Source organism: Xiphophorus hellerii, chromosome 4 (assembly GCF_003331165.1).
Source record: "Xiphophorus hellerii strain 12219 chromosome 4, Xiphophorus_hellerii-4.1, whole genome shotgun sequence".
Lineage (NCBI taxonomy): Eukaryota > Metazoa > Chordata > Actinopteri > Cyprinodontiformes > Poeciliidae > Xiphophorus > Xiphophorus hellerii.
This window is the reverse complement of record NC_045675.1, coordinates 15227091-15254069: the sequence shown is the minus strand read 5'-3', so window position 1 is coordinate 15254069 and position 26979 is coordinate 15227091. Positions and strand designations below refer to the sequence as shown.

The window sequence follows — 26979 nt, the reverse complement described above, 5'->3', positions numbered from 1 at the left end:
TAAAACCTTCAAAAGTCTCAGACAGCTGAGGATGAAAAGCAATTTTGTTCTTCGGCACATTCAAGCATACATCCAAATTGAAGCTTTTGCATTGGTTTAGTCAGATTACATAACAAAAATGTTGTGAGGTCACATGAAGAGGGCTAGCGGATGAAAGGTGTCCCCTTGGAGACGTCTTGCGCGGTGGAGTGGACGAATATTAAAGTGCTGATGGACAGCTGTTGCTGAAATTACAGATTTGTTTATATTTCAGACGAACTGACCCCGGTACTATCTTGAAACAAAGCCATAAACTAGAAAAGTAGACACCAGATAAATAATCGTAATAAACTGAAATATGTTCGAGATATATTTATTTACATTCCACTTTAAATGCGTCTTCAATTAACTTTCATCTCGCGAGATCTTTGGTTTGAACTTGTTCTTAGGTGCGTGCTGCGCTGGTCTCCAATGAGTGCAAAGCACAGCTTCCTCTCGGCTCATCCGATGCGCGTCTGCGGGCAGATGGGAGCAGATATGAGGGGGACTGTGGCTCCTCGTTATTCTGTCTGACGGGAACCCTCGTCCTCAGCATGTGGTCTTTTCGGAACCGAGCGCGGACGGTTCGGACGTGGAGACAAAACTTTTTCACAGTTTCAGCTACTTTGCGCTCCAACGGGGCTTCGGTAAGAAGAAATGTTTTAAGTAAAATGTACGCATGTATAAAAATGTATAACTTTGCAAAACATATATATTTTTTCTACATAGAAAAATGCATTTGCTGTAAGATGCGTGAGTTCCTACAATGAGCCATGAACATTTCTGTCGTGAGAAAAAAACTTTGCATCTCTGCTGACAGCTGCCCTTCAAAGCCCCAAACAAACAAACAACAGTAGCTCTGCTTCTGCATCATTCCTCGGCTGTTTGTATTCTCCTGGGACCAAGAGGCCCGGTTCTTTTGATTATGTAGTTTATGAGACAGTTTCCTCAGTTCCATGATGTTCTTTTTGCAGTCCTTGGTTTAACATGATGGATGAGAAGGAAGTCTCTTTTTAGCAGTGCAGTGGGAAAAGTTTTTCCCTTTCTGCTTTTGCACAAATTATGGACAGAAGAGTCAATATGTTATGTTAGATTGACTAAAACAATATCATTGTCTTGGAGATACTAGCAAGGCCATTGTTACCTCATAAAACGAGGTGAAATGTCCCAGAGTTTAGTTCAACAAGGACTTAACTAATAGGATTTCAATAATCCTGTAAAGTTTGGAAGAAAACAGGTGGTGGATTTTTCCTAACAACTCCTCGCTTGCCATAAATCATAGGGCTTTTAGGGAACCTTTTCTGCTATTACCTTGGTGATGTTCATTTCCTGTCAAATATTTTTAACTGCAGATGGCGTTGCTCATTCAGGGAAGATGTGGAGAACTGCATCAACACAGCTTTGCACGGCTGCTCGGCTCAAACAGGCCTCTGAAAGGTACGCGAAGCACTCAGCAAGCCATCTTACTCTGTCACACAATACAATGAATCCGACTGACCAGGCCCAGTGACCCAAATATTTTTGGCCAGTGTTAGCCATCTGATTTCCTAACTTCCTTTGTTCTTTCAGGTTTTGAAAAGTTGTTCCCGAAGAGAAAGGAAGGAACTGGCAGCCAAACATCAGCAGAAAGTGAAGGAAGAAAAAAAAAAAAGTCCTCATTAAGAGAGGCATTTCTTAAATTGCTATGTGGTTTGCTTTTCTGCAATTTATATCTGGTTTTTGTTGTTTAGATAAAAGAAGTAGAGAGCAAGACTCACTTCGAACCAAAAGGCGTGAAGGGAATGATGGCAGGGGTGAAAGAGGAGGAGAAAAGGAGAGATCTCAGTGGTGGAAACGATTCAAGGTGAAGATCTAAGTGTCTACTTTAGTTATGTTGTCAAAATGTTCTGCACATTCTTTAAACACGTGAGACTCATTTATCTTGTTTTGTAAAATAAAGTTGTATGCGATAGTATAACACTTTCATAGAAAAGAAAGATTGGATAAGAAAAGCACAGGAATGTCTTTTTTTATCTTCAAATGAGAAGATAATAATTAAAAAAGCTGCCAAGGTGATGATGTTTTATAATTATGCAGTTTATTTGTTATAAAGCAATATTTGAAACGAGGCTCAATTGATTGTAACTTTACTGGCCTATAGCTAAACAAAAAAAAAACTTTTTATCCAATAAATTGTTAATGAAAGATTGTTCTGATTTACTAAGGAGGGACAGGCTTTGTTGTCTTCTACCACAATGTGAAAAAATAGGAAGTTTGTTTCCAAAAGCTGAGCAATTTATGGATAAACAAAGCAATAAAAGGTTTATAAATTTTAAAAAAAGAATTTAATCCTATAGATCAAAGACTTAAAGCAGTTTATGTTGCTTTCAGAACCACTGGGCCTGTAAGGCTTCATACTGGGTCCAACATGGTTTCTATTAGAAATGTTCCAAAGTTGTTGAAATTCACATTGTTTTCTTATAACAGTGACACGTTTTGTTCCGCTAAAGATTAGGATCTGTTTGTGGATGCAAGTAAAAGCGGGGCATAAGCATTTAAATTGAAAAGGTGATTTACTGCTCGTATGGATACGGAGGGATTTTTAATACTTAATGCTCAAAGTGAAGGTGTAAAAAAATTGTTGCACTGTAAAAAAAGAAAGTCTCTAATTTACAGTAAAATACCTTCAGCTGTTGTTGCCAGAATTTTAGTGTACAAGTTAGAGACGGTTTTTTTTTACAGTGCATAGAAAATGTAGAAGTCAGAATTAATATATAATTAATATATTTATGAAATAGTTCACATTTCACCACAATTATACAGTTTAATTACGTTTTTCAGAAATGACAAAACCCTTAGTCTGTAGTAACATGATATTGTTGATGTGATGCATAAAGCTAAGTAGGTGAAATAATGGTTGAGCTTTAAGGTTTTAACTAAGTTGACCTTTTTCACTTTTACTCATGTGGTGGAAGGTTTTACCTTTAATTTGGGCTTCATTTGGTTTAATATTTAAAACTTAATGTGACAGTGGTCAGAAGCTGATTCATCTGTTCTCATTTCAACGTTTCCTCGTCCTCCAGAAAGATTTTGCCTTTGATGAAAAGACTGTGCAGAACTTTGCTCTCGGCGCTGCGGGCATGACCACGGCCTTTTTGTACTTCCACTTCAGGGAAACTGGAGTCCAGATCTCCTGGCAGGATTTTGTTCTGTATCTGAGCAAAGGCGTGGTAAGTCTAGTTCAGTGCCGCTCCTGGAGTCTTTCTCAGCTAATCTCCTTTCATCAATAGTGTAAACAGATCGTTTTGTTCACACAGGTTGGTCGTGTAGCGGTGGTCAATAAACAGTATGTCAAAGTGTTTCCGGCCGATGGAGTGAACTCATCAGAAGTGGTTAGTAAGATAATACCGTGCCGTGACCTGACTCTCTTCAGGAAGGGGCCACTTCTTATGCCGTTTTTTGGTTTTGTGTTTCAGGATTATTTGTGGTTTAACATTGGCAGCGTGGCCTCATTTGAACACAAGTTGGAGATGGTTCAGGAGGAAATGGGCCTGGACTCCACACAGAAAGTACCCGTCCTCTACACCAGTGAAAGTGACGGGTGAGAGTCTTTCCTTAAGCTGAAGCAACATGCAAATTAGATTTTCTTCTCCAGCATCTGTCCTAACACCAACTTCCTTTTCATTCCTCCTCAGGACGATGGTTTTAAGTGTTCTCCCTACGTTCCTCTTGGCTGGCTGCTTACTATTTGCAAAGCGACAGGGGCCCATAGCCGGAGCACACGGCGGCAGTTTGAAAGGAAATCCATTCAGCATGAAAGCATCTAAAGCAAAGATAATTAAAGACTTTGGAAATGTTTGCTTTAAGGATGTGGCAGGCTGCGAAGAGGCCAAACTAGAGATCTTGGAGTTTGTGAATTTTCTGAAAAACCCAAATCAGTACCGGGAGTTGGGAGCCAAGATCCCAAAGGTAAGTCTGTGCGTGTTTTCATATTTGATTGCGTCTCAGTTTTCTACTGTCACGATTATTTTGACATGCTACTCATGACATGCATTTTGTCTTTTCAGGGTGCGCTGTTATCTGGGTCCCCTGGTACTGGGAAGACGTTGCTGGCGAAGGCCACAGCAGGGGAGGCCAATGTCCCCTTCATCACAGTTAATGGCTCCGAGTTTCAGGAAGTTTTTGCTGGGGTGGGCCCTGCAAGGGTCAGTCCTCCATTCTCACAAATTGCTTAAAAAATGATCTGTCCGTGTTACAAATCGCTTATGATCTGGTCTTTTGTCAGATGAGAGATGTGTTTGCCTTGGCCCGCAAGATGGCCCCCTGCATTGTTTTTATCGATGAGATCGATGCGGTCGGCAGGAAAAGAGGCAGCGGGAGCTTTGGCTGGCAGAGCGAGCAGGAAAACACTCTGAACCAGCTGCTTGTGGAAATGGATGGTGAGCATTTAAGCACATTTATTTTTCCAATTCCTTAGGCAACATTTTAAAACCCCGGCCTATTTGTATGACTGCAGGATTCAACAGCAGCACCGACATTGTTGTGCTAGCCGGCACTAATCGAGCTGATGTCCTAGATCCGGCTCTGCTGAGACCCGGCCGCTTTGATCGACATGTATATTTGGGTGAAGTACAGCACAGACTCTTCTCTGAACTCTTGGGAATCTCATTCCCCTTTCATTTATTCCCTGTCTTGTTGTATAACTTTCTGCTCTTATGTAAGTGTTTTACAACAATTTAACTTTAATTGTACTTTATGCAACATTTTCCTGTTTACATGATGCTTTTTCATGCTGTGTCGCATGGGTGTCGTCGTTGTTGCTGCTGTAACTCGACAGCAGTCGCAACAACGCCCGGGCATAACATTGTTAGTTTTTTTTTCTATTGGAGATAAGATGCCAAGCTTAGTCTTTGAAGTTTATTAAATTTGCACATATTTTCTCATCTCTGCTCTCCTCTAATGTCATTTAAGCCATGCTGTGTTTGTCTGGCTGCTTTTATGTTTTGGTGGAGATGGTTGATCGTTTTTGTTCCAGCTAAAATCTGATTTGCTCGTAACAAGCTGGTCTATTGCTGACAAAAACAAATATGATAATTGATTGAAACCGATTCTTTTATGAAATAATGGTAAGATAACTGGAGACCAACCTTCGGGTTGGGACTAATGTTAACATTAAATCAGAGGGTTTTGCTTTTGAGTAGCTTGTTTATTACTAATTTGAAGTTGCAGTTAGTTGTATATCTTTCTTTCTGCAGAACTCTACAGACTTAGATCATGTTAATCGGCAAGGTTAATACCTGTTTCAAGACTTCTTTCACCTGTTTCTATTCAGTTGCCTTTTTTGCAGCATTTTTATTTTCTTAAATAAATGAATGTTTTACAAAGAATGTATTTTATCAGCTTCCAAGAAAAAAATCACTTATGTGACTTTAAACACATTAAAGTTTGTAGTTGTAACGTCACAAACCTTTTAAATTTAAGGAATAAACATTGTTATTTGAGACACTTTACAAATAAAGGTTCTCCTCAAGATCTTTTTTTATTTTTTAATTTATAGCTTGTAAGCTATTTAGGCAGTTGAATATAATTTCAATGTAAGCTCCCCTTTTCACAGTTCTGTGTCGCTACTTTTTGAGTTCATTTAGATATTCAGATGACAGTTTCCTCCTCCAGCAAATGAACTTGGTTTTCCAGTAGAAATGTACTGTAAAATTCATACCAGGCTTGTTTTCTCTTTCCTGCAGGCCTGCCTGATATAAAAGGCAGAGCATCCATCTTCAAAGTGCATCTGAGACCTCTGAAGTTGGAGCCTTGTTTAAACCTAGAAGCTTTGTCCAGGAAGTTAGCTGCACAGACCCCGGGTTTCACAGGTAAGAATGGAAAGTGGGGCTCATGCATCTGTTGCTGATGCTAAATTTTACCGCTTAACTTTCCAGAAATGCTGAACATTGTGCTGCAGAGGCTGGAACAAAACAATTTAGTCCCAGCTTGCAAAAGCTTTTCTTTAAAACGCTACAAGTCAGTTTCACTAGATACATTGTGGCTGTTTCTCCTGTGTGTTAGGGGCTGAAATTGCCAATGTTTGTAATGAAGCTGCACTGAGAGCTGCACGTCATGTCAGCCAGTGCATCAGTGCTGAGCACTTTGAGCTGGCTGTGGAGAGGGTCATTGGAGGTAAGTCAACCTAAAACTAACATGAATAATTTTATTAAGCAACAATGTTCATTTTTGTTGTCGAAGTTCAACTCTTTTGTAAAAAAAAAAAAAAAGCATTTGATATCAAAATGCTTTCTTTATTAAAAGAAAGCATCTTTTAATAAAGAATTGATTATTTAATATCATCATTTTTTCATGACTGCGTTATTTTCTTTCATAGTGAATGTTTCTGTGCGGATTCACCCACCAGATGTTAACAGCATTAAGTTTTCTTACATCATGTGTCGCAAAACCACTTTTTGATGTGAATACATAAATGTAGGCTATAGGTCTATTTTTAAACAACGTAATAAAATTAGGCATTTCATGCAACATTTTTGGAATATTATTTTGCTAAGTACTGATTCTGTAAGGCACCTTCTTTTATCTGAGGTCTGGATAAAAACACTCAGCCGTTACAGCTTCTAGAAAAGACAACCGTGGCGTATCACAGGGCTGGTCATGCCGTAGCAGGATGGTTCCTGGAGCATGCAGAACCACTGCTTAAGGTATTCCCTTGGACCCTGTCCGGATAATCCAATAAGCTCCTAGTAATTACATTTATTTATCTGATTTGGAAGATTTTTACTTTACGTTACCGTCAGGTTTCCATTGCTCCTCGGGGGAGAGGTTTGGGCTATGCACAGTATTTATCTAAGGAGCTGCACCTGCTGAACCAGGACCAGCTGTTCGACAGGATGTGCATGATGTTAGGAGGACGCGTGGCCGAGCAGGTTTTTTTTCGACGAGTCAGCACCGGGTCCCAAGACGACCTCAGGAAAGTCACACAGACGGCGTACGAGCAGGTAATCAGCTCAATGAGCAGTCAGGACCGCCGCCGAGATTTAACATAATTTGAAACGTTTGTCTCGCATGTTGGATTTTTAGTCAAACCTTCACTCTATAAGTGAACATTTCCATTTGCTTCTTCAGGTTGTTCAGTTCGGAATGAACAAGGCTGTGGGTCATGTTTCTTTTGACCTCCACCTTCAGCAAAACGCCGTCACAGAGAAGCCCTACAGTGAGTCAGCAGCGCAGCTCATAGATCAGGAGGTCCGCTCGCTTGTAGACGTCGCCTTCCAGCGAACACTTCAGCTTGTTGTCGACAAGAAGGAGATGGTGGAAAAGGTGCGACCCGTTGACCTGCTGTGCGCTACGCAGACTTCCGCATTTTAAAGAGCACTTCTGTTTTACAGGTGGCGAAGCGTCTGCTAGATAAAGAGATTCTGGACAGAACGGACATGGTGGAGCTCCTTGGACCTCGGCCTTTTCAAGAGAACGGCTCATATGAGGAGCTTTGTGAAGCATTAGAATTTAAAGAGGAAACTCCATAACCTGAAGGTCTAAAGTGTGGAGAGGATGAAAAACAGAACAAATTGCCTTTTCACATGCTTCATTAACAAATTTACTGCGCCTTTCAGAAATATTAGTATCCCCTGAACTTAACATTTTGTCACATTACAACCACATCCATCCATCCATATTTGATTGGGATTTATGTTGTGCACCACTATAAAGCAAGGGAGTTTTTTTTTTCTTTTTTACAAATCTCCAAAAAGGGCTGATGTTTTCACCATGACTCAAACATTTCTAGAACCAAATCTACATGAAATATTTGCCTTGATTGCAAAATGTTTCAGTTTCTGCAAAAGTGTATGGAAGAGTGGATGTCTGTCTAATACTCAGATCTTATGATAGATTGCTAAATTGAATATGATCTCCCTTTGATTAGCTCATGACTCTGCTTTGATCTAAACCATTTGATCTGAATCATTACATTCAGCCTCTAGCAGGTTTTCTTCCATCATTACCCTGGATTTAGCTACATCCATCCCCCATCAACGCTGACAACAGCTGCTTCTGCTGAGAATTTGTTCTGCACTTTCTCTCATTAGTTTTCAGTAATGTCCTCTGCATGAAGCTGCACCCTGAAATTCATTGAGTTTCCTTCAAAAATTGCTTTTTTTGACACTTTCTATGAAGACCACGCTGCTGGTCTTCATAGAAAACTCTTGGACAGGTTGCAGTGTAATACTCTTTTTATTTTCAGACACTGGGTTTAACAGCATTCTGTGACATGTTTATAGCTTAACACACTGTTTGATATTCTAACTACGCTTTAACCTTCTCCACTACTTTCTCTCAGTTTTGTCTGCTCTATTTCTTGGTCTTTCTGATGCTGTTTTTTTCCATTAATGTTAATGATCTCTGAAGCCTCCATGAAATAGCTGCAGTTTTATAGATATTAAATGACACACACATGTTTTCTTTTTAGTATTTATAATCCCTTGTTTTCAATGGATTATTTAGCATTATCAGTGAATACAAATGCATGCCACACTTTTTAGAAGCTATAAATTGTTTTTATTCCCAACTCAGTAATTTCAATTCACTACTTTGTGCTGGTACAACATGTAACATTCCAATAAAGATGAATTTGTGGCTGTAGCAGACTTTCTGTGCACCGTAATGCCCATTGACCCACTTTTCACTCATTGTAAAATTTGCTCTATGGACATATGAAAGAAGTTATTACTGTAACTTGATCATCTCCTTCATGAAATATAGACAAATTAATATCCTTTACTCCATTTTTATTTATCAGAAAATACATTTTTTAAATTAGGATTTTAGAAGATTTGTTTTATTTTGTTTCATGACGTTAAAAAATGCCTTCACCGTCATGTTTTCCATAGCTTTAAAGCCAGGCAGACGTTTCAGATGCAAATATTTCTGTAACCATCTATGTGAGCAAGACAAGCTCTTTTAATTCATGGACACGAAAACCACTGTATGACTTTATATTGTCTGTAAATCACATTAGCTCAATGTTTATGTTTTCTGTTCCTGCTCAGAACAAATGAGTTTATAACATTTGTTCAAGATTTGCTAAATACGACACTTTTTAAAATGTTTTTTTTTATTAGAAATGAGAATGAATGACATATCCATAATTATTTGCAGAAACTGAGTTTTAGTAGTCTTAAAAAAATTATTGAAATAGAAATTAATTTAAAAATTTTAACTCGTCCTGTGGGTATACCTGTTGCAGACACCAGAATAACTTTAAATTGGCTTCTCTTTGCAATGTTACTAATTTTATACATTTTAATTTACATTTATACAATTTCTTTCAAAAAAGAAAGGTGTTTGCTGGATATGAAAATGACAATGCAAAACTTAAAAGGAGCCACAATTTTATTGAATCCTCAACCGTCCTCTAGCATCACATTTGATCCACAGCATTCAGTTATTGACAGTTTCCTATAGGCAGGCTGAACATGAACCAAGCAATCTGTTATCCATTCACTGACAGTAAAGAAATATCTTGAGTTAATTTTACTATTAAAACAAATGTTGGCACTTTGTTGCGTTTTTTTTTTTTTTTGGCATCCACACAAATTATGATGACCTTTGCTTTGAATTTATTTTCATTTCAAGTTCTGCTCATTTGCATCCCTGCAGCATCGACTGTGGCAGCCACACATTTTTCTAAGGGTTGGAGGTTGGAGGGAGGGAATCGGTAGCAAAGAAGAAAAAAAAAGAAATCTGTGTATGGAACAAATTATTGCAAGTTGCTGCTACTTGGGTGTATTTACTTGACTTTACTTGTCTACACCACCTACAATCCTGCAGGGGGCGCTGGCTATACAATTTAGAGAAAGAAGTGCAACTTTTTTATTCAGGCTTTTTGCATTCCAACACACATTTATTGTAATAATGAAGATATTACCCCACATATCTTCATTAGGGCTAACTTTGCTAACGTCACAGGCAGCAGGAACCCCTGATGAATTAATAAAAAAAACAGTAAGTCTCAATAAGCGCCAGGATGTTTTAATTTATGTTTCATCTAACCTCTCAAGATCTGCCATCATTGTGGCTTTAACTTTTGCTGCCAATCTCATAAAGTTGGCCCACCCTGAGGTGCTGTAAGGACGAAGGTGCTGATACTCTGTTGACCTCATACCCTGTCTATCTAAAAAAAAAAAAACCCCAAAACAACAATATTTAAATCATCTGGCAGCTCAGAGTGCAATAAGAACCCTCCGCTATAAAAACACGATGACTGCACAGGTTTGCTTGGGTTAGTGTGAGACATGAGCGGGAACAGTGGGATTATTGCACGTCATCATTGTCTGTAGAGCAGAGAGCCGAGTTTCCAGAGTTGAGCCTGAACGCGCCAGCACTGCGGGGCGTCACGTGCGTGCACAGTGGCAGATGGAGGCGTCTCGGTGGCTTGGTTTCACCACAGCGTCTGTCCAACAGGCTCGTTTCGGGTTGAGCTTTATGGATGCTTCGCTCTCTCCAGCTTCATTAAGGGATCTGCTGTGTCTGAGTCACTGTGATGCTTCCTCTCACGAGGCAGCTCCACTTTACTGCAGCGCGTCCACGAGGGAGAGCGCATGTAGCCGCTCCTGGGCAGCACAGGCTGGTGGGAACCTGAGGGCCACAAACACATCACTGGAGCTAAACAGATTGAGGGTTTTTAGAAAGAGACGCACATAAATCAGGCTGTTCAGAAACAGTTTATGCAAGGACAATAAGAGTGTTAACGTTGGTAATGTTGCACCCTACAAAAGTACACTTGCAGTTATCTCAAGAACTCATTTATTTCTGTATATAGTATAAAACAGAATTATAGCAATATACTATGAAAACTCCTCTTCCATAAAAAGACCTGAAGGAAATGATTAGTGTTTTGTCACTTTGCAACCAGGACATTTAATCGCCTTTTTACATTTTTTTTATTGACAAGCAAAGTAGCGTGTCATTGTGAAGTGGAAGGAAAATTATTGTTTTAAATTCAGTCAAACCATTTACCTTCGTAAATTACCTCATTAAAAAAAGAAAACCAGAATCCACCGATGTAATTCAATCTTAATATAACACCTGCTGTCCTGTGGAGATCTCAGAGGTTTGTTAGAGGCCTACCAAGACCTACAACCCTTCTAAACTACTGGGTTGGATAAGGACAACATTATTAGTAGAGAAAGCCAGGAGGTCCATGGTAACTCTGGAGGATCAGTAGAAATCCACGGCTCAGGTGGAAGAACTATAGATGGTTGTGCATTTCTAAAATCTGACCTTCATACAAGAGCTTCAACTAGAAAACCCATGTTAAATCAAAAGCCAAAAACGTATTTTTTCTGACTTATGGTGCGGATGAAAAAAAAAGACAAAGAAAACCTCACTGTAAACACTTCAGCTTCACCAGCTATATACAGGACAGTTCTGGAATAAAAGACTGGAGACAGGAGAGGAGAGTTACCTCCCATCAGGAAAACAAACACAATGAGAGCTGTAATACAATGATTTATGTGAAAAAATGTATTTCTACTGGATTAGCCAAGTCAAAACCTATTTCTTAGTTAAGTCAATATGTAACAGCTTCAAAATAGCTGCTTATAAATTCTCTACTCCCCATGACTGAGCTCAAGCTATTTTGCAAACTAGAATGTGCAATAATTTCAATCTCTAAATGTGAAAAGTTGGTAAATATAAATCCCAAAACTCACTGCATACAAATAAGAAGCCAGATTTTACATTTGTTTATACAAAAAATTGTTAAAAAATCCCAGATTCTTTTAACTAGTTTCCTTCCACTTCACAGTTAAGTTTAAGTCTAGGGCACACCATTCCAATTAAACACATTGATATTTGTGTTGGAAATGTGACAGAAATTCACTGAAGAAAAGAGACCTGACCATCACATAGAATAAACAAATTAATCTCTCAAAAGAGAGTGAAGATATTAACATTCTCTCATCTGACATGGGACAGACTTTAAGGTGTTGGTGTTGTTGCCACTCCATGCCACTTGGTGGTGTTGTTGAACCTTCGTCAATAACATAAAATCAGCCTTAAATGAGTGAAGTAGAGCTCTTGTCCTCTGCACACATCAGCCTGATGTTGGGTCCCATCTCTTCGAGTTCTCCGCATAGATATCTCCCCAGAGACACATCGTATTCTGCCATATATTAAAGACCGAGAGGCGACAAAAGAAAGAGAGGCGTTGGAATAAGACAAATATTGATCTCAGATGATTGATTGCCTCTGCTGGATTTAATGAGATGTCAAACTCATGTGAAGCAGCGAGGACTCCGCAGTAACGTGTGCCATGAGAGAAACCTCCCTGGTGCATTTACGCCACGCAACGGGTGCAAGCTGAATCCTGCCTGTGTAATGCACATATGATTGTTTTGTGTGCTCTGTTTGAATCTCTCCTGACAATTGGATTGCGGGAAAACATGAGAAGACAAAATGGAAAAAATATTTATGAACTACAATAGTTGAGATGTTTCTTTTTTGTCCCTTGTTCTTTTGCTTTCGCAGGCGCCAGCTTTGTCTAAGCTCCCAGACAGACAGTGCTATAAATATAGATTTCTCTGCTTCAGTCAGTGAGTTTCTGATTCACTTAGTGTTACTGAATCACACGATGTCTGCAGTTTTCCTCTAATTTGTAAGGTATAGCTTATAAAACTACATAACAGTTGGTAGTCCTATGATTACAGCTCAAGATGTCTTGTTGTTCATTTGAAGACATTGTAATAAACCCTACATCACTGTAAACTGTCAAAGTAATTATGTCTAAAAATCCATATCAGCTCTTCCCAAATTCTGCAAAAAACAATTTGTTTTCTTTTTTTCTTGCACAGCTCAACCAGAGTTTGTGAACTAGGGCAAGCAGTTGCTGATAATGATCTGGAAGTAATTAAAGGCCTAGGTAAGTACTAAAGGCAGCCAGTTTGAGCCGGAACCTGACCTTTTTACATTCAATGGTGCTTTTATAGACAGACTCATGCTCCCAAAGGAGGAACATAGCTGAATGACTGAAGAGAGGAAGCAGCTGTTAAATGTGCACTTTGTGGGATCAAACTTAACTTTTCTGTTTGCATTTCAAGCAATTGCATAAAGACAAGTGTAGTGTCGATGACGGGTCAGGTGATCCAACATGCTGCAGCAGGAGTTCTAATCAAACCTAAAAGAAAAGCTCATTTTTCCCAATTTTGACTTCTCTTCATTGGTTCCCGACCAAAATTGTTGCATTGTGAGATCGGATGATTGTTTCATATGTTTCCAAAAGAGGCAGCTCCTAAATTTTAAAGAGCAGAATGAGAGGCAGATGTTTTGGTCATTATGTTCCTCTTTTTGTTTATCGTCTCACAGATGATACTACCAGCTCTGTTTCGTTCTGTTTCTCTCCAATAAGAAGAGCCCTTACATCTGTGTACTCTATGCTTCTCTTCAGTAAAATCCTGGACCAATGCTTCTGTGTTTAATTTTTGTTCTCTGAAATCCATACATTCGTCCTGCAGCTGAAGTGACAAAGCTCTGCCCGTGGTGGGTTGTCTGTGTGTGTCTAAATTTTATGTTTCGTGAATCTGACTTGAGGATAAAACGAAGAGCAAACCAACTAAATCCCCGTCATTCTTTTGCTCAGATTCTCTAGAATAAAAAGCCTTTAATTGCTATTTGTTCTGAGCTTTCTGGACTGAACATGCTTTGCCACATGTCCAAACTTACACAATCTAAATAGGGATTTAGACTGCTGCTTGCCTGAAGGAAGGTGAAAATAAAATCAGACGACACAAGATTTGAGACTAGGAAGACAAAGTGCAAAAAGGAATTCCTTGCATTCTGGTTGTGCTTAAATGGCTTGAGAAGAAACAGGCTTTGTTTCCAGAAGGGGAAAATCAATTATTTAACAGCCTGCATTTAGCCTGAACTCACTCACCCATCTTCAGCTTCTCTCCCCGCTTTAACCATCGTCTGAACCCTGATACATCCTCACTATTTTTCCATTGAGCGATTTTCTCTCGCAACCAAAGCTTAACGCTATCTGATCCGAGTTAGAGTGAAAACCTCACAATTCACAAAAAGTAGAATCCAATGTAAAACTGATATTTCGTTCACTCATGTATTTTAGCTGTCAGAAAGAATTAATCTTGCATATCGCTGCGTCTTGCTTTTAAAATCTCTGTAGCTCTGTGAACATACCGCGTGTTTTCTGAATAGTTGCCTGAAAATCTGATCCTGTTTAGTTTCACAAATTCTGTTTTAAAAGATGCAAAACCTTTTTCTCACTGTCTGATTTTAAATCATACCAAACATTTTCTATTTTAGGCCTGTTAAGATCAGCAAAATGATTTCTGTCTTCTAAATGCCAAAATAAAGAGGAAAGGTTTTTTTTTTTAGACAACTTTTAATACTTTCTTCAAGGTCAGACAATTATAAAATGTAAGATTACAATGCTTCCACTTTCATTGTACGAGACTAAAATAAAAAAAATAATTTTTTTTTTTAGTTTTAGTAATAAACAGAAAAGAGAACAGGGAGAGGGTGGATTTCTTGAAGATGAAGGTGTTTGCATTGTTCAAGGAGAAAATGACAAAAATGCTATTTTTAGCTCAGAGGTGAATGTGAGACAGCAGCAATGAGACTGATTACATAAATCTGTTTGATTTGCCACTTTGCTTAGAGCTGAGCGAACACTGCTTCCACATTTCAGTGCCACGTCTAAGAGTTCAGTCTGAACTTTTCTGCACATGTATTTCATGCTTTTGTTTGTGTTGCCCACATCCTTTCCTCATCACCCTGACTGCTGGTGTGCCATAAAGACGTAAGTCTTGTCTCTTTCTTCACCAAAAACGGTGAACCATTTTAGAAAGAGGTTCAGCACCATCATGCCACCACCATGACTCACTTTGAGGTTGAAGTGTAAGTTCTCAACCCTCCTTATGTTTGAGTTGTCCCCTTGCGGCAGAAGGCATTTGCCTCTTTTATTTTTTAATCTTTCTCGTTGCCTCTCTTCCACGAAGGCTACATTGTCCTGTGAAGTGATTTTCCCACCTGAGATATAAATCTCTCCTTCAGAGTTCCCCTGGGTGTCCTGGCTGCATCTCTGATTAATCCTCCCTTCGCCCAGCCTGTCAGTTTCAGTGTGTGTCTATTTATTGTTAGGTTTGTTATGTCTTCCGGTTTTCAGATGATGGACTGAACAATGTTCAATGAGATGTTCAAAAGTTTAAGATGTTATTTTAAAACCTAATGAAGAGAGATTATCTCCCTTCATATTTTTAACTAAAAAAACATGTACTTCATTAATATAAGCTACTTTGTGTTGGTCTAGCTCAGTGTTTCTCAACCTTTTTTGGGCCAGCGCCCCCCTATCCATTATCCAGGTCCCTCACTGCCCCCCACCAAAAAAAAAAAAAAAAAAGACATTGTAGGCTACTTTGCACTGAATATTATTTTATTATTAATATTACTACCACTATTGTTCATGCTTTAATTTTTATGGTTGTTTCTGTATTTATCATTAAAAATAATTATAAATAAAAAAAATCTCCCCACAAATATGAACACTATCTGTGACGCTGAGGGTCACTTGACCTTTGAGCTCTTCATTGCTCAGCAGGGTTTTTTGGATCCTGTTGCGATAATCATTTGAAACTGTAACTCGCTGAAACAGACTCATCTGCAAATGGATGGCTCAGCTCTATTGTGAGATTGCTCAGACACATTTATCAACATTCTTCGTTCAATGTTAACGATTCTTTACATTTCTCTTGTTACTGTAGATTTCTTTTGTCATCCGTTGAATACTGTGCCAGGCCGAGTTATGTCTGATAGAGCTCTTTTTTTTTTCCTGGATGGAGGAGAACAATTGAACTGATTGAACTGTTGTGTTTTTGTCTGTTCAGAGCTACAACTGCTACTTAAGCAATAATTGTAAATCTCTTTCATTTACTTCCTTCCTTTGCGTTTACTGTAGCACAGGGCTTACCTGCTGGGGACTCTCTGTGGTTTTCCTCATCAGAATCAGCGAAGACTTCAGCCAGTTCTTGGTCAGACATGTCTGTCAGCTCAGTCAGGTCCAACAGGTCAAAGTGGACCTCCAGAGACGACACACTGCTCAGAGGTTCTGTGAACAACAGTGACGAAACCAGCATGCTCTCAGTCAGGAGGAAGGGCTAAAAATATACTAGTTGTGCACGTTGTTATTTCTCTTACAAATTATTGGACAATTATTCTTTTTCTGTGTCTTTTTTAAACATTTCCAGTTTCATCAGTGCTCACTGCTGTACACTGAGTGTATTTGTTTTAGCTTGACGCCTGTGTGTGTGACTGTAGGCTGGAAGGAGATGAATACAGCCACTTCTTTACCACCCCACTATTTCATTTTTCTCCCCTACGCTGCACCTGTTCATTTTATTACCAACGCTTGTTCTTCATCAGGTCAAACGCTCTGCTGCCTTACGCAGCAGGGTCATATTTACATGTAGCATGCATTAAAGTGTGTGACTCAGCACTGCAACCAGGTATCCAGGGGAGCTGAATTGGTAATGCACTGAGGCAAGGGCAAAATTTTAATCGGAAACGCAAGGAATTTATATATGCAGTGCAGCAGGAGTCTAAAAGCATTTGCTATTCTCTCCATTGTTAAAGTGAGAAGCTCAAAAAGTGTGCACACTGCAATACAAAAGCAGATTTTGATATAATGATTAATCACTTTACAAACTTTCACTACCTTCACATATATCTTACAAAATTCCACTAGAAACAAATTTATGACTGGAAGAGAGATAAACATCCAAAAAGCTGCAATAACCTGACTGAGTGAGTGTGCCCACCTTCAAAACAGTTTATTTTTGTTAGGTTTCGTTTGGCAGAGCCAATGCACAAACAGCTACATAGCGCTTTACCTAGTCCAGAGGACTCCCAAAGCGCTTCACACTACGCCCAGTAATTCACATATTCACACACATGCCGATGGTGGTGAGCTAGACTGTAGCCACAGCTGCCCTGGGCAGACTGACAGACACAAGGCTGCCATACAATCTGACCACCACAGCAGGAGAGGTGGGTGAAGTGTCTTACCCAAGGACAAAATGCCTAAGACAACTATTCAGCTGTCCTAAACAACTGATTTGACCTAGCACCACCTTCACGGCGTGGCTATTTCTCCTCGACGATGCAGTATCCAAGTTACCAAGCTTCTGCCTCCCTCCCTGCACCTCCCCCACTCAACTCCTTCAGACCAGCCAGCAACAATTAGCAAACACCTGGTGGAACTGCGCAACAACAGAAGGTAACATAGTTACATAAATATGCTATAGAGTCGCACTATGTTCCTTTAAAATACTTAATACTGCGTCTTTAAAGGAAATGATCAAAGCAGAAACATTAAAGGAAACCAAAAACCGAACACCAAAGGATCAGAGCAGTTGAACGATCCTTTGTTTCGTTTCTCTACTTTGCAAAATTAACCTAAAATAAAAAAGTAACCGCAGAGCAGAATAAAGCCACCACCATATTTCACTGTGAAACTTTAAAAGATGTTAACCACGTATGGATGTTTTCTTTGGAAGAACAGATTAGGGAACTAGGAGCTTGCTGTCACATGTACCAATGCTTGGCACAAATTCCCGCAGGACTTTCAGTGTTGCTATCAGTCTCTTGGAAGCCACTGTGATCAGTTTCCATCTTTTATGTTTAGGACTTTTTGAAGAATGTCTAGCACCTCCAATGTTTCTGTGGTTCCAAATTATCTCCTGTTATTGCCGGTTGTTGTTCTTTTTTTTTTTTTTTTTTTTTTTTTCTTTTTTCTCCGAAGAGTTTTTGCGGCGCTAGTGGCTCGTATTTTTTCCACAGTAGGCAGACAGGAAGGAGGGTGAGGAGAGGGGGGGAAGACATGCGGCAAAGGTCGTCGGGACCGGGAGTCGAACCCGCGACGTCCGCGTCGAGGACTAAGGCCTCCAAACGTGGGGCGTGCTAACCCCCTGCGCCACCACAGCACGCCCCACCGGTTGTTGTTCTTGTGGTATTTATATAAACTGCCCTGGACTCTCTCCAGACTAAGACCTTTGTACAATAATATAATTTTTCCCAGTTTATGACATCTCTACAAATTATGGCTTTAGTAGAAGAATGCAAATGTGCAAATGTTAGGAGTATCTGACTAGAAAGTTGAACTTTACTATATTTAATTAGTTTTCCTAACAAATGGCAGACATTAACTCAAGAACCTGACTGTTGAAACTGACTTAAAACGTACTTATGCACTCAGGTTATTGCACCTTTTGTTTTATTACATGTTTTTAAACTTAATAAGAATCCACTTTTAAAATGATTTTTTGTCTCATGATTTTACATCTCAAGAACATGGCATTTTAACAACATATGTTGTTTTTTTAGCTTAGATCTAGATATGAAACAGTAGCAGATGAACGTGTGATTTCCTCATAAATTAGTTGGCAACAGTTTACCCTGTAAAGTCTAAAGCAAAGCTCTTGGGTCAGACGTTGAGAGGAGAACAAAAGGAGAATGGCAGGCTGAAAACTGCTATTATCCCGTCTGCATGCCGCTTTCAAGGCTGCTTCATGTTGAAGAGGCAGAGCCAAATCTCCTGCTGGTTTCTTTGTCTGCTGTACCTCATTTCCTCCATTCTACACCAAACAGACCCAATATTGATTTAAAGAAGAGTATCCATCATGCTGAAATAGTAGCAATGAGTAATTTGTCAAATATATTAAGAACATTCAACACAGGGTGTAGCGGGAGACATGTGGGATTGAAACAAGGAGGCTGTAAAAATGAGAGAATATAGATAATAGACATATTTTATCATTTACAATTATGTCTGAGTATTTCAAGGAATATATTTTTCATTTAGTTCACTGAAAGAGGCTTGTTAGCAGTTACTTTTATGAGCATCTTTTTTCGGAGGTAAGTGGAAACTAGAGGCAATGAAACATGAAGAGAATTGTGGGGGAGGAGATGAAAAGAAAAGCGGGAGAGGAAGGATGATGGGGAAAGTAGGGAGAGTTGAAGCTACAGGAGAGATGATAAATGTGCAACAATAACAGAGGAAAAAAGACATAAGTATAAGACATAATGTGGTAAAAATGTTCCTTATTATTGCAACATAATTCCCAATCAGCTACGCTTCCTTTTCAGACGTTTTTTTTTTTTTTTTCCCTCATGTTTTTTTGCATCCTCTATGCCCTCTCACTTCTTAAATTATTGATCAGTGTGATTTCACTCCCAGGCAGGCACTGAAACAACTGCCTCATCTCAAAAGATGATCAGAGAGCCTCTGAGACATGATTGGGGAGGACTACTAAATCCTGCTGAGACACGTCTTAGCTGAAGCCGAAAAAACTGGGAGAATTTTTTTGCGTAAAGCACATGTAAATAAATCTCTCTCTGCATGCAAACTGATGGATTTGACACAATTCAATGAAAAGGGCAACACCCCAAGCATCTCAGACACATTAAGCATGAAACATGTGGATCATCTTTTGCTTCATTTAAAGTTTTAAGTAGATCTTCCTCAAATAATTTATGTTATTTAAGATAGTATCATTAATATCTTGCATTTAAACCAAAATTCTGGTCGTTTATTTCCTCAAGCATCGTCTTCTCACTGATTTCCCTCCCCTGTCTCAGCATATTATCTGACCTGCCAGGTAGCAAGGCTGATTGATGTGTCACTTTCAATCCCAGAGACCTGTTTAGTTAGTGAAGCAGATAAAAGTGGCCTTGTTGTCATTTATGTCGCTTCTGTATTTTCAGTTGCTGTGCTTCAGTGGCCGTGAGGTTTGGTGGCACATGTACACGAGCCTCTGTGTGACACAATGAGTCCTTTCAGATGAAACTGTGTCACTGCAGTCTGGTGGAGCAGAATACTTAAAGGAGACAGAGACGGTTAAGAAGGCTTAAAAATTTAGAATTAGTGCATGCTAGATGTGATCTAAATCAACATAGTTTTTATCATCATTAACAATGAAAGTGCCTTTCTTTTTTTTTTTCCTTGAGAAGTGTGGCAGCTAATCTGTCAGAAAGTTTCACTTTTAAAAGTTCAAAGGGTTCGTTTCTAGTGAAGCAATATTCTCAAATGTTTCTTAGCCTCGTATCTCCTTGTCTTTACCCATCTTTTTGACACTTACGTCTCTTCTCGCTGATGTGCAGCAGGCTGGCAGTGTGGCCCGACAGGCTGCCCTCTGCCTCCCCTGACGGGTGCTGGAACAGCTCCTTGGATAAATCCCCTGAGCTGGACGGCTTCAGTAGCTTCTGGATGTCTTTGTTGGGCTCTATTGTCACATGATCCCAGAAACAGAAAGGGAGAGAGTGGAGGTAAAGAAAGTTATTGATCCAAGGATCTTTGTCATTTTTGAAAAAATAAAACATTTTAGGAAATTAGATTTTTTTTCTATATGTTTGATCTCCACTTAAAAATCAGGAACAAAAGTGTTACAAGAATGTGGAAATCTGACTCTCAGAACAGAGTGTCAGCTTGACACAGACATCTTCATTGTCTCAAAAGAGAAGGGACCGAATGATAGCAAAGGAATAAAAGCACCTAAGAAAAGTGGCAATGAGATGAATGACTTGAAATAAGGCAGGAAAGGTAGGGTGGAGGGAAAAAGGTAGAAAATTAAAACAGAGGGCCAAGACAGAACGATTAATACATTTAGACAATCAAAGAATAAAGGCCGGGAATAAAAAAAATGTTTCATACTCTGTTTTAGTTTTCCATATTTATCAAGACTTAGAAAACTTTTCAAACTTTATATTATGCTTTTCAAGTTTGTGTATATACTCTGTTAGACATATTCTGACTGAAAAAACTCTGTGTTCATCAATCATTTTTGTTACATTCGCTTATGTGATTGATTTTTCATTCTTACAACCTCTAGTCAAGTTTATGAATCAAAATTGCAGGTTTTATCCACAGCTCATATTAACATATATTTTAAGTGTTAACATGTTTGAAAAATATGTGAGCATTTTTGTTGTTAGAACCTTTAAATGGTTTTTCCAATATAAACCTTTGTTTTTAATTTTATTTAAACAAACCCAGTGATCATGTCCCTGCTGATAAATGTTTGCTTTTCCACTTTTGTCCAAAGTCCCTAAAGTTTTAGGCTTGTTGGTAAGCGATGTCATAAAAAAGCAAAATTTTTTAGTGGTGAAACGACAGCTCTATCTGACACAGCAGTGCACAGACACAATGCAGAAAGTACAACAAAGAGGTGAAGACACACACTGAGCCACTCAGTGTTGAGCTTTGAAACTGAATACACAAAATGAGATTTCATTTCTCTGATTCCCTCCTTTGTTCTCATGATCAAAGATTAAAATAATTGTTGATGAGGAAAATGTTCCTTTCTTTGTGTCCCTGCAGCCATTGCTGTCAATGTGCTGATTCCTGTGTTGGAAAAATGTTAACTTCCCATTTTATGCCTTAATTAAACACAATTTAAACATCGTAGAAGAGATTATAATCATAGAAAAAAATGGAAAACATATGCTTGACCAAGCAGACATAACCAGGACAACATTCTCATCTTTTACGAAAAACCAAACTGTTGGTTATTTCTATTTTTACAAGAAAGAAACATAATTGTCTTTATGACTCCAAAAGCCTTGAGGGAAAAAAAAGTCCTGTGATGGAAATGCTCTTGGAAAGACAGAAGGATCGATGATAAAACTAGGTGTTTCAACAAGAACCCAAATCACACAAGCACTGTGATCTATAGGAGCATTTAACAGCAGAGATAAATGTGCATTAGTGCAATACTGAATAGAAATGAACAGACAAATGTAGAGACAAAGTGTGATCACTTCTCTTTCAACGCTAAAGTTTCTCAACACCTTCTCTGTTATTTTACACGTTAAGTATGGTGATCTGGGGGCGTGCCGTGGTGGCGTAGCGGTTAGCGCGACCCGTATTTGGAGGCCTTGAGTCCTCGACGCGGCCATTGTGGGTTCGACTCCTGGACCCGACGAAATTTGCCGCATGTCTTCCCCCCTCTCCTTCCCTGTTTCCTGTCAGCCCACTATCATATAAGGGACACTAGAGCCACAAAAGACCCCCTGGAGGGGTAAAAAAAAAGTATGGTGGACTGAATTGGTGTAGATAAAGAAGATGCTCTTTTTTATTCTAATAGAAGAGTTTTTTTGTTGTTTTTTTTACAGTGCGTCAGTCAACAAACCTCGTGAGATCACTGAAAATGAAAAACTATGCGAGTCATAATGTGTTGTCCTTGTATTAATCTGATCTCAGCAGACAACATTCGCTTAGATTTTAGATCAAACTGTCTGGACCGGCATCAACCTAACAAAATGAGGAAGTTTAGGAAAACATTCTTTGAGGGATATGGAGCATCACATGAATTTTAGACAATCATGTTATGTTTCCTTTCATTTTCAGATGTGATATTCATCACCATGCAGTCACGTTCTTTCAGCTGATGAGTTTGTGTTTTAAGGGTTGACTAGAAAACCATCATCCTCTTCACTTCTAAAGTCACTAAACAGAACGAATTTATAATAGCACATTTTCACATTTAGGAGTTAATGCTCCACAGAGGTTCTGCTTGATCGGGGTTAAGGCATCAAAGACACAGCTGAAAACAAAGCTTGGGCAAAGAAAAGCACAGGTGCATGAAAAGTGTTGCACATTTCACCGAAATACAAAAATGTTGACGGTGGGTCGAGCAACTAGAAACTACACAATGATATTAAAAATCTTCCGTTTTTAAGGAGAAACGATCAGACCTGAAGAACTATTGCAGTGCAGTGTGGGAGTGCAGCAGATGGGTTTCAGCAGATGGCGGCCACCATTTCTCCGTGCAATATATGCTCAAAGATTATTAAATTTCTGGAACAAAGACGGCTGAATGCAGTAGAGCGAGGGGGGAAGATGGACATACTGTGATATGCCTTTCAGAAGCAATGGCACTCGTTGGGTATTGATTTATTTCCCCCACTGAGGAGCTGCGCCTTGAAAGATTTCAGTTTAACCTCTGTAGTTCTAATGAAATGTTTACTCAATATTTGGACAGCGGGATGGGTTTCAGTTTCTACAGCAGTGTCTCTGTTCAGCCATATATCCATAAAAGCTGAACTTGAATGTAAAAACAGTTTTAAAATGCAGGATGTTTTACGGTTATCTATGTCTAATGCTCAGAATGCATGTCATGTTAAAGTTCCCACAGAGTTTTCTTTTTCTTTTTTTTTTTTGCATCTGTGGTTTTGGCGAAAGATGATTCTGGACTTCAGTCAGAATATAAAAATGGCAACAGACAAAAAGAGCCTTTCCAGACATCCCAGTATCATCTACATGTGAGGAGAAGAAGTTTACCCAGCTGGCCTGATCAAGCAGCCACCTGCTGAAGAAGCTCGGGTCAATTGTAAGGGTGGCTTACACATAAAAACAAAGCTGGCTGTTATATATGCGTCTCTCTCAGGAAGCGGCTGCCCTCTGACTGCATCGGTCTGCTGCAACTGTCTCTGCAGACGCTAACCCAGGACATGTGAAGGAAGACGAATAGATAGGAGTATGACAATGGTCTAGAGTGAGATTATTATCTGGGGTCAGATTGAATTTGATCTCGAATTAACACTCAATTACTGCAGGACAAGAGGGACAAATTAATACACCATTCAGGATGCTGTCAATGTTTCTTCTGTATTCTGTGTTTATATATGTAAAGTATACACAACCTTCATGCTGTAGGGGGTGATTTTATATTTTCAGTCAACATCTCCTGCCAAACTGAGTTGGTTTACAGTCATTAAGTCATGAAGTCAAAAATAATTTCTGTTGTTAATATCGATTGTTGTCTTGTTTCATGTCAGTCAACCAGCAATAGGAAATTGCTAGGGTTTGCAAACACATGGCGCATTCCTTAACAATCCAACCACAGATAATCTGAGTAGAACTGATGACAAAGGAAAGGTTTTCCTCCAATAATTAGACGGCATGGATGGCAAACGATCCCGAGTTTATCTCCACAGTACTCAATGACAACACAAATGAGCAATAATTAAATACAAATGACCTGAAATTACCTGATAGCTCATATACACTAAACCTTCATGAAATGTGTCATTTTACTGACTTTTATTTTACCCTTTAAGGACACATTTTGCTTTAGCAAGCAAACACTGGTGAGAGACTGTCAGCTACTTGGCAAAGGAAATACTACCGCATAGGAAGGCATTTAACACAATATCTTAATCTCAAATCACTCAAGACACAATCTGTCTGAAAAGCCGCTGTCATGCTTTGAATTATATCCAAATTTGGGGAAACAATGTTTTCTAATTGATCACATTAAATATTCCAGAATTGAAATAGGAATTCCACAAGGAACCGTCATAGGTCCCATAATTTTGAATCACATTTTAACAATGTCTTCAACTTTTGTACCGGTACTGCATGACTGGGATAACTGGGAAAACAGAGATGCTAAAAATTCAAGAGTAAAGAAAGTGTTAGTTTTTAAAGTGTGTATTTAAGTGTTTGAAATGAAGTCACACCTCCACCTCTGTGTAACTAAAATCAGAGAACGGTAAATATCATTTAAAACCTGGTTGATTTAGCAGCAAGTGTACACTCATGTCATGAATTGGGATTGTTACAAATTATTTATTTCAGTCCTGATTTATTTTTCAGACACATTTAGGTGCTTTTTGTTTTTGCTTTTGTTGCTATTTTTTTTTAATATATCTGTGGCGTTAATTTAAGGACAACTCTTTTATAAATAATTTAGAACTGTTTCAGTATTGAAAACTTCTATGAGATTAGCTCTGTAATTTAGCTGGTGGCTTATGGACCTCATTATAGGACAATTATGACTTTGTAACACTGACTCCTCTCAGCAGCTGGATCTGAATTGGTAATGCTCCATTTGAAATGGTGTACAAACCACACTTACCAATTGCATCAGCATAAAGTAGCTGCAGCCGCTCACTTTTAACTGAATTCTTGTTTGATTATTAAATGTGCGAAGATGTTTGTAATAGAAATGCAAACCACTGGGTGTTTTCATGATTAGTTTATCTAGCAGAACAGAAGAATATGTGTAATTAATTTCAGGTAATCCTGAATGACTTATAGAGCAATAATGTTCAGCTGTCAAAAACAATTGTTTTGTCTTCATGTCTTATTACCCCCCCAAAAAATTCAATAAACTGAACATCCCCCTTTTATTCATCACAGCTTAATGGGCGTGTTGCTGAGGGCTCCTATGTTATCTATAGCATACCAGTGCTAAACACAAAATGCAGCTGTAACGTCATCACTTTCAATTATGATTCTGTCCAGCAGCCATAATAAAGCCGTCCTCAGTGCCACCGTAGCACAGGCTTTTCTGGGTGGCTTTTACACAAAGGCTACACTATTGTTCCACAATTTGTATTTCAGCAGTCCAGCCTTTGCACGGTTGACCTCCTGTGAGCTGATTTAAAAGCAGATTAAGCTGTGTGAATGGGGAAAAAAAATCAACCCTCCTTTACTACATCCCTTGTAAAAGAACAATGATAAGTAGTGCTTTGGTGCTATATTTAACCACATATATGGTTAATGAACTCTTCAAGAGTTGCTTAAGATCGGAGACCAAAAGCAGAGATAGTCACACAGTATATCTGAAAAAAAGGGAACAAAAAGGCATAATTTTTAGCACAAGCCTCCTGGAGCGAGACAGGATTCTGCTTCAGCCCTGTTCCCAGCTGTGGCATTTAAAAGAAAGGACAGGAAAATGGCTCTTACCTGGGCTCCCTGCCCCTCCCTGTGCCTCCATGCAGCTCAGCCGAGAGTGTTCTGCCGCTCACCACACCAGCATCGGAGAGTGGAGGAGACAAATGGGGAAGGGGAATGTATGCGAGTGAATGTGCATAGGAGAGAGTAAAGAGGGGGTGGTGGAGGTGGGTGGACACAGTGAGACCTAAGCTCTGAACTGGCTCTGTTCCACCCTTTTCCTTTTTCTCTCTCTCTCTCTACTGCTGTGCAAATTGTCCCAAACAGGAGATGTGGAGTTCCTCCTCCAGCTCAGTCCACCTGTCCCGCTCTGCCATCAGAGCCATGTGAAGACTACAGAGCGGACAGGGAGGTCTGGCAACGGCGACATCACAGCAAATTTATCAGCCACTTGCTTTGGTAAACGCAGCATTGTGAGGCTTGGCTCGGTGTGTGCAGAAAACAGAGAGAAATCCAGAGCAAAGAGGAGAGAGAAAGAGAAAAATGGGGAGGGCTGGGCTGGCCAGCTGCCCAGACTGCAAGAGAGAGTGGGGGAGTCAGGGGGAGCAGTGGACCACTGGAGACGGAAAGCTGGTGGGAGGAATACTAGGGAGGACACGTGCAAGAATGGGACACAAACCCATAAGTCAAGTTGACAAACCCAGTTGGGTCAGTTAGTGTGAAATATTGAAAATTAAGGCGTGGTGTCTGGATGGCAATGAAGAGCTGTTCACTGCAACAAAGACAGTTTGTTAGAGCGAAAAAAAAGAAATTGCCATACCTTTAGATAAGAAGGAAATGGAGCCTCCCTCTTCCCAGTAAAATAAGCTGGTGCAGCTCGCCCTCTACTGGAAAAATGAGATAATGTCACGTTGTCAGAACACAATTTTTGATTTAGAAAGAAGAAAGTGTTTGAGAGAGCTGTTTGGTCAGAAAAACAGACAGCACAAATATTTTATGTAATTTTTTTTGTTGTAAAACTTAGAAGTGAAAAGTTAGATTTTATCTCAAGAATAAAACAGACATTCAATGCTAATTTATGATTTCCTTCCAATGAACCAGAGTTTTCTTTTTCTTCACTCTTTATTTACGTTTTTCTTTATTTTACTTTATTTATTTTTTAAAAACTAAAGTTCAATCCTGATCAAATTTAAATGAAAATGTTTCTGTTTGTTAGATCGCTTTTCTCTGACCTCTAAATAATTCAGGGATTAAAAAAAGGCCAGTGTTTTCTCTGCACATCAACTGGACAT

The 26979-nt window shown here is 39.2% G+C and overlaps 2 protein-coding genes across 2 annotated transcripts; one reads left to right on the top strand and one right to left on the bottom strand.

Moving 5' to 3' along the window:
* The first annotated feature begins 270 nt into the window (after positions 1-270).
* LOC116719055 (AFG3-like protein 1) lies at positions 271-9675 on the top strand. The gene is made up of 17 exons (XM_032561408.1): positions 271-665; positions 1371-1455; positions 1588-1647; positions 1749-1861; positions 3081-3227; positions 3315-3389; positions 3474-3598; positions 3693-3966; positions 4065-4202; positions 4283-4436; positions 4514-4621; positions 5742-5867; positions 6061-6171; positions 6586-6701; positions 6798-6998; positions 7126-7320; positions 7389-9675. The coding sequence occupies exons 1-17, from the start codon at positions 573-575 to the stop codon at positions 7524-7526; spliced, it is 2259 nt and encodes a 752-aa protein (XP_032417299.1). The 5' UTR covers positions 271-572; the 3' UTR covers positions 7527-9675.
* dbndd1 (dysbindin domain containing 1) lies at positions 9557-26274 on the bottom strand. The gene is made up of 4 exons (XM_032561409.1): positions 25760-26274; positions 20148-20291; positions 15983-16120; positions 9557-10635 (listed from the first exon to the last, which is right to left on the bottom strand). The coding sequence occupies exons 1-4, from the start codon at positions 25788-25790 to the stop codon at positions 10481-10483; spliced, it is 468 nt and encodes a 155-aa protein (XP_032417300.1). The 5' UTR covers positions 25791-26274; the 3' UTR covers positions 9557-10480.
* Between the last annotated feature and the right edge of the window lie 705 nt (positions 26275-26979).